Here is a 12,879-nt window from a genome sequence, read left to right as displayed (position 1 = left end):
GACCCCGCTGGGACACCCCGGCCACCGCAGACCGCGCTCGGCCACCACCCTCCCCTCGGCTCCCCCCGCCCCCACCGCAGGCCTCGTAGACCCCGCTGGGACCCCCCCCCCACTGCCACCTCGGCCCCGTAGACCTCGCTGGGCCACCCTCCCCCCACCCCGGCCGCCTCAGACCGCGCTCGGCCACCACCCTCCCCTCGGCTCCCCCACCCCGGGCCTCGTAGACCCGCCTGGGACACCCCCACCCCGGCCGCGTGGACCCCGCGGCGCCGCCCCCCGCTCGGCCCCCCTCCTTGGGGTCGTGGCGGCAGGGGGAGGGGCCGCGCCGGCCCCCGCGTGCGTGGCAGGCTCTCCCGGCTCGGCTCTCCCGGCCTCCCTTCCCGGGAGGCGGGGTCGGCGCCGCGGCTGCGGCGGCGGCGGCGGCGGCGGCGGAGGCAGGCCCCCTCCTCCTTCCTCCCTCGTCCGGCCTCCTTCCTCGCGCGCCCGCCGCCCGCTCTCTCTCGGCCGCTCCGACGCCAGCAGCGCCCGCGTGCCGCTCGCCCAGCCCCGGGGGAGCCCGAGGAAGTTTCCCGGGCCGCGTGCCCCGCTCGCTCGCCTCGCAGTCCGCGGCCTCACCCGCCGCCGCGCCCGCCATGCCCTCGGCCAAACAAAGGGGCTCCAAGGGCGGCCACGGGGCCGCGAGCCCTTCGGAGAAGGGCGCCCACCCGTCGGGCGGCGCGGATGACGTGGCGAAGAAGCCGCCGCCGGCGCCGCAGCAGCCGCCGCCGCCCGCGCCGCACCCGCAGCAGCACCCGCCGCAGCATCCGCAGAACCAGGCGCACGGCAAGGGCGGCCACCGCGGCGGCAAGTCCTCCTCCTCCGCCGCCGCCGCCGCCGCCGCCTCGTCCTCGGCGTCCTGCTCGCGCAGGCTCGGCCGGGCGCTCAACTTTCTCTTCTACCTCGCCCTGGTGGCGGCGGCCGCCTTCTCGGGCTGGTGTGTCCACCACGTCCTGGAGGAGGTCCAGCAGGTCCGGCGCGGCCACCAGGACTTCTCCCGGCAGAGGGAGGAGCTGGGCCAGGGCTTGCAGAGCGTCGAGCAGAAGGTGGGTACCCCGGCCCCCCGACCCGCGGCGCCCCGCGCCACAGCCGGGTCGCTGGCTCTGCCCAGGCCCCGGGGGCCGGGACCAGAGCCGGGCCCCTTACTCGGGCGGTCCGGGCTGGGGATGCCCCGTCCCCGGGCCCCTAGTCCCCGGGCGGTCCCCAGATCCTCTTTGTTAATGGCCGCGGAGGAATCGGCCCCGAGGGATGGGCCGCCGCGAGGATGGTCAGGCCAGCCGGCGAGGGTGGGCCAAGGGCCTGTCACAGGGAATTAGCGGTGACCTGTAAGGAAGCCGCCAGGCTCTGGGGAGCCCATTCTCTTCGGATTAGGAACCGCTGAATGGGCAGAGTTGTCTGAAAAGGAGGTAGGAAGGGACGCCAGCGCATCCCTGGGAGCCTCGCGCAAGGCCGCACCTGGGCTCCCTGTGGAAGACATCTGAGCCAGGTTTTCATAAATCCCGATCCTGGGGAAGAAAAAGCAAGTAATCATACTCATTTGCGAAGTTCAAATGAAATATTACCTATCTTCAGACCCCTTGTCTTTTGGTGGACCAGTGTCCCCATGTGGGCCTTTGAAGTAGCATAAACCAGCTTCAGAGGAAAGCAAAGGCCCCCAAATACTAGAGGGTACTGGTGAGTAATACCACAAGACACGTTTACATGATGTTAAGAGGGCTTGCTCATTATCTAATCATCATAGCCACCCTGGTGGGGAGGGAGGAGTAGCAGTTTTGACTCCATTTTCCAGACAAGAAGATTGAGGTTTAGAGAGATCAAGTGAATTGATAAAGACCCCAGCTGGTGAGTGGCAAACTGCATGAGAATGTCTAGGCCACTGCCCAGTTTGGGGTCCACTGTGGCCTCTCTCAGGTATGGATGGACCCAACTTTCACCACAGAGCCTCTTAGGTTCCACCCTGTCTGTATTTTTCCACACCAGGTGCATCTCCCTCCGTCTGATCCCTTCTCTCGTTCCTCCTCCGCCGTCCTCCACTAATGTCATTGCTCAATGGAAGTTGGTTGTATGATCGAAACAAAAAATCCCGCCACCACTTCTGAGCCCGGAACGGCTGCCTCCTTTTCCCAGCATGCTGCCTGCCCTGCCAAGTTTCTATCGACTTTTGTGGAGTATGCAGGACTAGGAATTTCCTCTTAAGACTGGCAGAGCAACTGGGATGAGTCAGCCTGCTCCATGCTGCAGGCCAAGGGAGGTGACTTTTCGGAGGCAATTAAGTAGGCAGTGCTGCTTTGCCTATCCTGAATGTCAACTCATTCTTAAGAAGTAGGACATACCGCTGGAGCATAATCACTAGCCTCTCGTTTCCTCTCTCTCGTCTACCCGGTTACCAATCAATCACAATATTTATTGAAGTCTGATAGCGATATGGAGGCCTCTTGGCCCTGTGGAGGGGGTAGGAAGGTGCAAAAAGGCACAAATCCTGTTTGCAAAGCAGCACGTAAGTAGGTTTCAGGGAAGGGTCACTGCTGTGTGAGTTCAGAAGAGAGAGGGTGTGGAGTTTGCCTAGGCCTTTATCCCAGTGGCCAGGGCAGTGCCAGTGTAGACCTCGCTGGTGGTAACTGTTGAGAGGAGGAGTGGAGACACAGAGGCAGGGGGCTGTCTTGAGTATGTTGAAGGGACAGCAGGTGGCTGTCCAGCCTGTTGCAGAGTAACATTTAGGAAGTAGTGAGATGGGAAATTGAACTTGAGGCCCAGATGGGGAAGGTCTTGAATCGCGGTTGAAGAAACTGGGGTTTACTCTCTGCTTCTCCCCTGCCTCTCCCTTATTCCCTCCTCCCTGGCTCCTACCTCTTTTCTATCAAAGCTGTGTGTAGATTACTTTCCGCTTTGGCGCTGAGTTTTCCCATCTACACAGAGAAGGGAGGGCTCTGTCCAGATTTTTAAGCATCCACCTGGCTGTACACTGTTGAAACAGTGACCTTTCTTTTTAATTGAGCAGTGTAATCAAGCTGTATGTAATGCCTCGTATTTATTGTGCACTCATCTCTTTTGACTCTCACAGCAGCCCCAAGAGGTGAGCACGAGTAGACTCCCCGCCTTTCACAGATGAAGAGACTGAGACACAAGAAGACAGAGTAAATGCAAGGTTACACAGCTAGTAAGGGGCAGGACTAGGATTCATACTGCAGTTAGTTAGCTCCTGGCACACTCTTAACCGTGTGTCTGTTCATTTTGTTGTCTTGCTCGTGCCCCACTTGGTACGTAGTAGGTGCTCAATTAATGCTTAGTCCGGTGATACGGAACTCAGAACGTGCCCAGAACAGTACTGAGATTTGTCACTGTGTGTGACTACTTCTGTCTGCACCTCGGAGGTGGCCAGGAAATAAGAGATTTTGCTTTGAAGAATGAGTCGTGCTGGCTCCTCAGACAGCCTGAGCTTGAGCCCCTTTTTAACTGTGATGCTTGGTGCAGGGTGGGGTTTGGTTCTTAGCAGGAACATATACTTAAAATATTATTATTCATAATTAGTGTTCATTATGGGCTAGGCATCCTATTAAGTGCTTCCCAGCCACCCTCTGAGGCAGGATCCATTTATTAGCACTGTTTCACAGGTGGGCCAGCAGGGCCTGCTGTGTTACTCATTCAGGGTCACACACGGACCCTAAGTGGGGGAACCGGGATCGGACTCAAAAGCAGTGTGACTTAAAGCACTCGACTTCACGGGGCGCTCGCCTGGTCTCATTCTGCAGACGCTTTCAGTGTGGGGAGATGGTCCAGGTCTGCTGAATGACCGCAGCCTGGGCAGAGAAGCTGGCCTGTCCTTACGTGGAAGGTTCAGCGGGCACAGTGGGTGCGGGCTTCTGAAAACGTTGGTAGTTCAGTTGGAGGCCGGGCAGGGCCCGTGTTGCCCTGGGGGATCCAGGGTGGCATAAAGTGATGGTTAGGCTCAGGAGGGACAGGCGAATGAGATGAACAGCTGTTTGTGGAAGAGTGAGTTCTCTGGTTGTGTTTCTTTGTTTTCTCATCCTGACTCTGGAGGAGTCAGGGCTCCTGAGGTAGGTAGCGTCTCCTGCAGGCGCTCAGTGCGCTTTGAACAGGCTTCTGCTCAAGCTTATCACTAGGGGTTAAGAGCTCAGGTTGGGACATCACACGTTCTGGGATTTTGCTGCCCAGCCTGACCACTTCCCAGTCTCCTGATTTGTAAACTGGAGATCAGCGGGAGCCATGCACTCATGAGGTTATTACGAAGTAGTTTGCGTATCTGTTGGTGTACAGGAAATGCCCCGATGAACGGCAGCCACGACCGTCTCCCCGCGTGCTGTGAGCTCCTTGAGTGCAGGGACCCTGTCCTAGCCATTATTTTCCTGCCCACCATTTGGTGGCCACCCCACATGTTGGGGAAACAGATGCATCCACTGCATATTGATTATAATGAGGTCTTTGCATGTAAAGATGTACGGCTCACAGCACCATCCGTAGGGGGGCGATTTCCGTATTCTTGTCATAGTGTTGGGGGTTGGTGTTTCATCCATAATTTCTGATCTACTCCCCTTCCTAGCCATTTGCCAAGAGCCAGCCCATGTTAGGGGTGACAGGGATCAGAGGGGAAGTGGACCAGCTCAGTCTTCACCAGGCTTTGTACTATTATTTAACTGTTCCTGCTCCATTCAGAAAATACTGAATGAGCACCAGCCACGTTGCAGGTCCCGTGCTCACCCGCCCGCGCCGCTGTTCTGAGTGCGGTGCGCAACAGGCGGGTGCTGTGATTGAACAACTTCGTTTGGAGGTGAGTTCTCCCTGGTACCTTCTCAGAGTACCCTTTATGACTCAGGTTATATTGAGTCGAACAGGGAAATTGTCTAGTCTTCTGGAGTCCCTGAAAACCTAATTCTAATCTATCTAAAACTCACAGACTGTTGGAAACCGAAACGGACTTTAGAAACTATTTGTTAATAGACGAGGAGTTGGGACCTGGAAAGTGAGTGACTTATTTGTGCTCACAGATCTGGTTTTAGGTGGGGCTGGAACCAGAGTCCAGGCATCCTGTTCTCGTTTCTGTAGCTTTTCCCCTGAGGCATGAGGGCTAAGGATGGTCTCGGAATCTCCTGACTGCTGAGCTACTCCCAGAGGAAAGATTAAACAATAATGAAGACCATGGCTGCCGTTTGTTGATCATTCACTATGTGTCTGGCACAGTTGAAGCTTTAGATATATTCACTCGCTTAATCCTCGCAAGATGAGCCTGCCAGTCAGGTACTATTTTGTTCCCATCCTGCAGCTGAGGCAACCAAGGCACAGATGTGCTGAGTAACTTGCCCAAGATCACACAGCTAGGAAGTGTCCAAGCCAAGATTCGAACATAGGCAGTCTGGTTCCAGAGCCCATGCTATTTTATTTTTTACCTTGTTGCCATGGAAGTATTCAGGCGTAAACAGAAGAGATCAATACAGTGAACCCCCGTTTCAATAGTGCTTTTTTTTTTTCTTTCTTTTTTTGCTATTCTTGTTTCATTCCATCACCACCTCTTCCCTCCCACTTTGTTTTGCTCTTTTTGGGCCGGAGGGAGAGCTGGGTCTCTGAAGCCTTCTATTCCACCCTTGGTCGGGTGCCCACCTGATCTCTCTCACTCTCAGATACTCTGGGTGTTGGGAAATAGCCCAGGTCTGCGGAATGGCTGCAGCCTGGGCGGGGAGGATGGCCTGCCCTGAGTCGGGAGATTCAGCGGGCACAGGCGGGGGCAGGCCCTCTGGCGGGCCCGCGAGGCTCTGGCAGACCCAGTGGATATCGAGCCAGGATCTGATTTTGACTGATAGCATTAGTTCACCCCAAGTATTTCAAGATTTATTTCTAACAAATAGGAGCTTCTTCTCTTCCCTTTCCTTTGGCAAAACACAGTATATTATACTTAACAAAGTTAACGGTAATGCTTGCTTCTCATCTGATACCTAGTTCAAAATCAGATTTCCCTGACCCCCTTAAAAAATATTTCTTTTATAGTTGCTTTGTTTGAATCAGGATCCATATAAATCCACACATTACGTTTGGTTGATAAATCTCTTAAATTTCTTTTAATGTGTAATAGTTTCCTGGCTTTCCCCCTTTAAAGATGCCATTTAATTCTTGAAGATCCTCATTCTTTGTTGTGTAGAATTTTCCACATCGTGGGTTTGGCTGATTGCACCCTCATAGGATGTTTTTCTCTTATTGTGAATTGGTGGTTAGAGCTGGAGACTTGAGAGATTCAGATTCTTTTTTTTGCAAGAAAGCATTTTGGGTGGCTCTGTGAGCCAATAGTCACCAGCCCGTCAGGCTCGACACATCAAACCAGCTCCCCGGAGAGGTTCCAGGTCAGACCTTGGTTAGGGGAGAATTTATTTAGAATGAGTGTGTCGTGGCAAACAGGATCATAATGTGCTCACAAAGCCAGAGAATGCTAAGGGAACATCTGGCCCACGGTCCTATTTTCGGGTGAGGACAGTGACTTGGTAAGGGCCACCCAACTAGAAGTGGCAAGCTAGACACCTAAACCTTTGTCTCTTGCCTCCCAGCCCAGTGTCTCCCATGTGCTTCAGCTTTTCTCCCTGTGAAAAGCTGTAAGACTTTTCAGTTGCAAGAGCTAGAAATTCAGCCTAACTGGCTTAAAGAGGGAGGGGGGAGGGAGAGACCGAGAGAACTTATTGGCTTAAACTAAAAAGTTCAGGAGATTCCTTCAGGCATAGCTGTACCCAGAGATGCACATTGTGTCTTCAGAACTCGATCTTGCCATCTCTCAGTTCTGCTTCCCACTGTGCTGGCTTGATTCGTAGACTGGCGTTCTTCGTGGGCCAGTCTAAGCCTCTCCAGGCTTCCGTCATCCTATAGCTAGCAATCCGAGTAGAAAAAGGTTTTCTTTACCAGTAGTTTTAACAGAAGTCTTGGAATTGACTGACCGGCCTTAGGCCTTAGGCCCATCCCTGGGCTAATCACTGTGGCTTCAGGAGGGAGGACCCCAGGAGCACTTGGAAAGGGCCTTTCAGTTGGTCCCCCAAACCACATGGACTGTGTGTGGAGGGAAGGTTCTCCAAGGACAATCATTTTCCTGTTCCAGAAGAGGGACCTGGAAACCGGGCAGACAAAAAGAAATATAGCTGTATTGCATAAAACTCAGCAGCTCTTCTCAGCGGTTAACATGTGGATTTTGGTTACAGGCGCAGTCTCTTCAAGCCACATTTGGGACCTTTGAGTCCATCTTGAGAAGCTCCCAGCATAAACAAGACCTCACGGAGAAAGCTGTGAAGCAAGGGGAGAGTGAGATCAACCGGATCAGTGAAGTTCTGCAGAAGCTCCAGAACGAGATTCTCAAAGACCTCTCTGATGGCATCCACGTGGTGAAGGATGCCCGGGAGCGGGACTTCACGTCTCTTGAGAACACAGTGGAGGAAAGGCTGACGGAACTCACGAAGTCCATCAACGACAACATTGCTATCTTCACCGAAGTCCAGAAGAGGAGCCAGAAGGAAATCAGCGATGTGAAGGCGAAGGTTGCCTCCCTGGAAGACTCCGAGGGCTACAAGCAGGATTTGAAAGCCTTGACGGAAGCTGTGAAGGAAACACAGTTCTCTGTGAAGTCCAGAGAAAAGGACATCGAGGCCCTGAGAAGCACCCTCCAGACCTTGGAGTCTGACGTCTACACCGAGGTCAAGGAGCTGGTGAGCCTCAAGCAGGAGCAGCTGAAGTTCAAGGAGGCGGCCAATTCGGAGCACCTCACCTTGCAGGCCCTCACAGAGAAGCTCCTGCAGTCCGAGGAGGTCACCTCCCGCCTTCCTGAGGAGATCAGGAGACTCAGGGAGGAGCTGCGCCACCTGGAAGCCGAGGCCCTTAGGCCGGAAGAAGATGGGGTTTACAAACACTCTGACTCCTTGGCGGCGCTCCAGGAGAAGAGTCAGGGACTGGACTCCAGGCTCCAAACTGTGGAAGACGGCATGGACGCCGTGCAGACGGCCTCCACCCGGCACAGTGAGGACCTGGAGGCCCTGCTGGCCAAGAGCGAGGAGCACGAGCGGCGCCTGGCCGCCCTGCAGGAGCACGTGGTGGGCCTGGGCCCTTCGGGGGCCGACGCGGGCGGCCTGGCCGGCACGGTGGGGAGCCTGGGGGAGGCCCAGCTCTCGCTCTACAGCGACGTGGAGGAGCTGAAGAGAAGCGTGGGCGAGCTCCCCAGCACCGTGGAGGCTCTCCAGAAGGTGCAAGAGCAAGTCCACACGCTGCTGGGCCAGGACCTGGCCCGGGCGGCCCCCTTGCCTCAGGACTTCCTGGACAGACTCTCTTCTCTAGACAACCTCAAAGCCTCAGTCAGCCAGGTGGAGTCGGACTTGAGGATGCTCAGGACTGCCGTGGACAGTTTGGTCGCCTACTCGGTGAAAATAGAAACCAACGAGAACAACTTGGAATCAGCTAAGGGCTTGTTAGATGACCTGAGAAATGACCTGGATAGGTTGTTTCTGAAAGTGGAAAAGATTCACGAAAAAGTCTGAATGAATTGCGTGTGCAGGGTGCAGAGTTAAGTCGTTTCTCATGACCAAAAAATGTGTTGTTTTTCTTCCACCGCGCCCTACCCCCCATGTTCTTTGTCCCCTCTTAAAAAGCAGTGGACACCCCCCCTGAACACCAAGGCATTTTATGTTTTTGTGCCCAGTTAATTTATTTACGAGTATTACCACACACCATTGGTTTCTCAAGTTTTCTGCTTCTGCTTTTGGTTTTCCTCAAGGCCCGGCCCCTGCCAATCAGAGGTGCCTTTTAGAAGGGATGTCTCTAGTGTCAGAGAAGAATGGCTTCAACTGAGGATTAGCAGAGGCAGATTAAGTGTAACCTCAAAAAACCTTGCCTGGCTGACAGATTTCACATTAAAAAAAGTGGGGGGAGGAGGCACTTTTCTTTCTAATTCTCTTTAAGGAAAATTAATTTTACCTTTATTTTTTTTTTAATGCTTCTGGCCGAAGTTTTCATGAGCTGCCACTCACTTCTTGTCTTCCACTTTAAATTGGTTAAAACTCACAAGAGTCAGCTCTGATGTGGGAGGGAGACAAGCCCCTCGGTTTTTAGTTGATAAGAACCAGCTGCTTGACTTGCTGGTCACCTCCCGTGGTGTGGGGTGTCTTTTCCGTTCCTGAATCATCTAGTGATCTCAAAGGTAACTATTGCAAAGAATCCAGATGGTTCTGAATGCAAAGGCACAACCCCTCACAGAGTCCACTGTGGCCGGCCTGCGTCACCTCTTGGTCGGGTCCCCAAATAATACATAGGTTTAGAATCCTGGGAAGGGGACTCCCTGGATTCTTTCAGGAAATGTGTGATGAGAGTGGTCCACAAAGGCATGGGCTGTCTCTCCCCGGAGAACGGAGGCCACGTGTTTTTATTTTCCCATTATGTCCATGAAGAGGTTTGCTGTCCAAGCAGACCCCCATCTGTCAGGAGGAATGTGTGCATTTTCTGTAGTTTTTTGCTGTTTTCCTTCGAGCTGTACTGTTCTTTAATGGCTGTCTTGCCCTTCAAAAAAGAAGAAAAAAAGAAAAAAAAGAAAAGAGAAAAAAAAGGTTTGTTTAGTTTACTGTGAAATGAACTGTATGGCTTATTTACAGTATTTTTAATTCTTAATAAACACTTGAGCTTTGTTACGACTTTTCTAGAGTGGTGGCTTTCTGAGAATTTAGCAATTGCGATGTATTTTGTTAATTAGATTAGAAAGATTGGGAAGTTTTCAATTTTAAGACTTTGTTTCAATTCTAAAAGCAAGGTGGCCTCATTCTTAGGCCTGGGGACATATCTTTGATTGACTGTTACAGGTTTGGTTATAGGTCTTCGCAGGACTCCCCACTCTTAGCTACAGCAGAATCTTCTGGGTACTTCAAACAATCCCTGGGCCTGCCCCCAGGGATTCCGATTCAGTGGGTGTATAGAGGGCTTGCGTTAGCATTTCAAAGGCTCCCTGCTGATTGGAAAGTGCAGCCCGGTTTGAGAACTGTGGTCTTAGACCATCTTAGTGAGCTGCAGCCTCCAGTTTCCTTGGGGAAACTGGTATCTGATGCTGTTTATTGAGTCCCTGTGTGCCAGGCCTTGTGCTAAGCACTTAATAGGCCCCTGTATCTTCCTCCTAATATTCCCCAGAGCTAGGCGGCTTCATTCCCCATTTTACCAAGGGGCCGCAGGCTGGCAAGCGTCATGTAAGATCATTATTAGCTAGGAAGTGGCAGGGCTGAGATTTGAACCCAGTCCTGCTCTGAACTGTGACAGCAAACTCCACCTTCCACCAGCACGAGTGCAGGGCCCCCGGAGCCCTGTTCCAGAGCCTGAGGCTGCAGGAACTCTTCTCTCCCACCCAGGGTGGAGAGGGAGAGGAGGGCCTGCGTGCGAATGTGGTCTCCTGCCCTCCTTTCTGGCTGGAGGGCCCCTCATCCCTGAACTTTTTGGTCAGTCATTCTGGGTCCCTGAGGCAGCATCCCCCCTAAGGCGTCACAACTCCTAGCGGATGTTTTTCCAAAGCAGTTTGCAAGTCAGGATAGACCCTCTATTGGTGTTAGAAATAATTTGTAATTTTATTTTCAAGTGGACGAGTTGAGAGAGAAAACTAGTTCAGTGACAAGTTTTGCCCTCCTTTGTGGAGGGTGCTGGACAGCATAAACTTCCATGCTTGGGAAAATGAAATTTTGGTTTCTTTTCAGGTTGGTTGATTGTATTAGGCATTTTCTTGATCTTCCTCTTGACACCGTTTCTGCAGTCTTTAACCTCAGACTATGGAGTGGTTTAATAGATTGTCACTTATTTTTTAAAAAGATTTTATTATTTATTTATTTGAGAGCATGCTAGCGGGGAGGGGGGGCAGAGGGCTCTATCCCACCACCCTGAAATCTTGACGTGAGCCAAAATCAAGAGTACTACGCTCAACGACTGAGCCACCCAGGTGCCCCTAATAGATTGTCATTTAATACTATAGTAGAAAACCTCTAAGGGTCAGAAAAATAACCAAATTTAAATTCAGATGGTGGAAATAAAAAGAATGCATTATGAATTCACATATTCCTGATGGTGGGGCAGTTACAGGTAGATCCTACCCCAGATAACAATCACAATTCGGTCTTGTTCCTGTGTCTGCTCATTCCTTCACTCAATGAACATGACTGAGCCCACAGCCAGCCATTTTGCTAAGTGAATTCAGGATGCACGTGACCCGATCCTTGTCCTCAGAGGGCCTATAGCGCAGTAGGGGCGATGGTCTCGTAAACTGGTAGATGTCCTAAGGAATTACAGGTGCTGTAATCAGGTATAATGGGGCACAGAGCGGGGATTGGTCAGTTCTGCCTCGCTTCAGCTGGGATGGTTAGAACAGGCTTGCAGAGGCCCCGGGGGCAGTCTCTCGGAATGCCTCCACGCGGGATGGGAACCTTCAGGAAACTGGGCGCCTGCCCCTTGAACAGGGAATAGACGCAAGTTACTGACGATATTGATTAGACTGCAGACGATCCAGCACCAGGATGAGACTGCAGCGAAATTCCCCAGGTAAGGCTGTCAGCACACGGATCACCCAGACTGGTGATGATGCCGGCGACCACGGACACCTCACGGGGTGGAACGAGGGTACAGGAGGGAGGTGAGGGTAGGGCTTAGCACAGCACCTGGTACATAGAGCTCCAGGGCCGTCCTACCAGAGTTAAAAGGTTGAAATATCTCTGTGCTGCTTGGTAAAGAGCTGCAACCGTAAGCCCTCTCTTCCCTCCCCAGGGACCACCAGACTTGGGGTCCCACATGAATAGGGCAACACCCCGGCTCAGCAGGGGACTCCGGGCCCCTGCTCCAGTCCCATGGCCAGTGTTCGTTCTGATGAGTGGGCACCTGTGCTTTACCAGGGGTCAAAGAGTTTGAAATCAGTCTACGTCCCCTTCAAAGCACGCCTCTGATCCACTGATCTGTTTTTCTGGGAACGTTTGGACACACCCCTACCAGACATCTCAGTTTCCACACTGAAGTCCTCATTTCCCCCAGGAGTAAGTGGGGCCACTGCTTCCCCCGTCGCTTGAGCCAGAAGCTCAGGGGAACCCCATGTCCCTGCCTCTCCACATCCGCTCCTGTTGAAGCCCTGATGTTGCAGCCGCCCCATCCCTCGCCTTCGCTCCATCACTGGCCAGTGTCTGAAATCCAGCAGTAGCCCCTCACGGTGCCCCTGTGTTACCCGGGAACAGAAACGTGGGGTGTGCACTCAGTATTCGTTCAACAATATTCAGAGAGCACGGCTCTGCCAGACACCAAGGAGATGACTAAGAACAAGACAGGCTTCCTGCTTTCAGGATTCTCGTGGTCCAGTTGGACGAGACCAGCAGTAAATATGGAAGGAAACAGATATTAAGTATGCAAATTGCAGTATCTGTCTTGAGAGACAGGAACAGCTCAAGTAGCCTTCCTGTTTCTAGCCTGGCTCCCACTCAAGGAATTCACCAGGGGTGACCAGGTGATCTTTCTCAAAAGCAAATCTGCACGTGACTCTTCCCCACTATATCCTTCAGTGTCTCCCCTTTGGCTTCAGGAGAAAATTGCAGCTCCATGGTGTGGCTGAGGGAGAGCTTTCTGACTGCTCTCTCCCTGCCATCCAGCCTCATCTGCTGTGCACTCTTGCTGCTAGGTGCACTGACCAACTGAACCACTCCTCGCCTCAGTGCCTTTGCATACACTTCTTCCTTCTACTCAGAGTTTCCCACCTCTCTGAACCTGAACCACTGGCTGAATTTGGGAGATCCTCCTGCAAGCTCATACATTCCAGGCTTCTTGCTATGAAAGGGCTCCTCCCTCTGCATTATGATCGCTTTCTTGTCTGAT

General features: G+C 52.8%; 1 protein-coding gene across 2 annotated transcripts; it reads left to right on the top strand.

Moving 5' to 3' along the window:
- The first annotated feature begins 413 nt into the window (after positions 1–413).
- Positions 414–9,692, top strand: CKAP4 (cytoskeleton associated protein 4). Of its 2 annotated transcripts, none has more exons than XM_036106548.2 (2): positions 414–1,082; positions 7,224–9,692. In XM_036106548.2, exons 1-2 carry the CDS (start codon positions 633–635, stop codon positions 8,544–8,546), a joined length of 1,773 nt encoding a protein of 590 aa, XP_035962441.2. In that variant the 5' UTR covers positions 414–632; the 3' UTR covers positions 8,547–9,692. The 2 variants fall into 2 exon arrangements, with proteins under 2 accessions (XP_035962441.2, XP_077932636.1); XM_078076510.1 differs by lacking the exon at positions 414–1,082 and adding an exon at positions 1,691–4,822.
- Positions 9,693–12,879: the final 3,187 nt, after the last annotated feature.

The sequence above is a fragment of the Halichoerus grypus genome, chromosome 6, assembly GCF_964656455.1.
Source record: "Halichoerus grypus chromosome 6, mHalGry1.hap1.1, whole genome shotgun sequence".
NCBI lineage: Eukaryota > Metazoa > Chordata > Mammalia > Carnivora > Phocidae > Halichoerus > Halichoerus grypus.
The sequence above is the reverse complement of the archived record's forward strand: the minus strand, read 5'-3'. Positions and strand labels throughout refer to the sequence as shown.

Bases quoted from the DNA above. Each gene is read 5' to 3' on its own strand.
- CKAP4 (XM_036106548.2), top strand. From the start codon at position 633: ATGCCCTCGGCCAAACAAAGGGGCTCCAAGGGCGGCCACGGGGCCGCG. The intron at 1,083-7,223 runs GTGGGTACCCCG...TTTTGGTTACAG, and splicing joins TGCAGAGCGTCGAGCAGAAG to GCGCAGTCTCTTCAAGCCAC.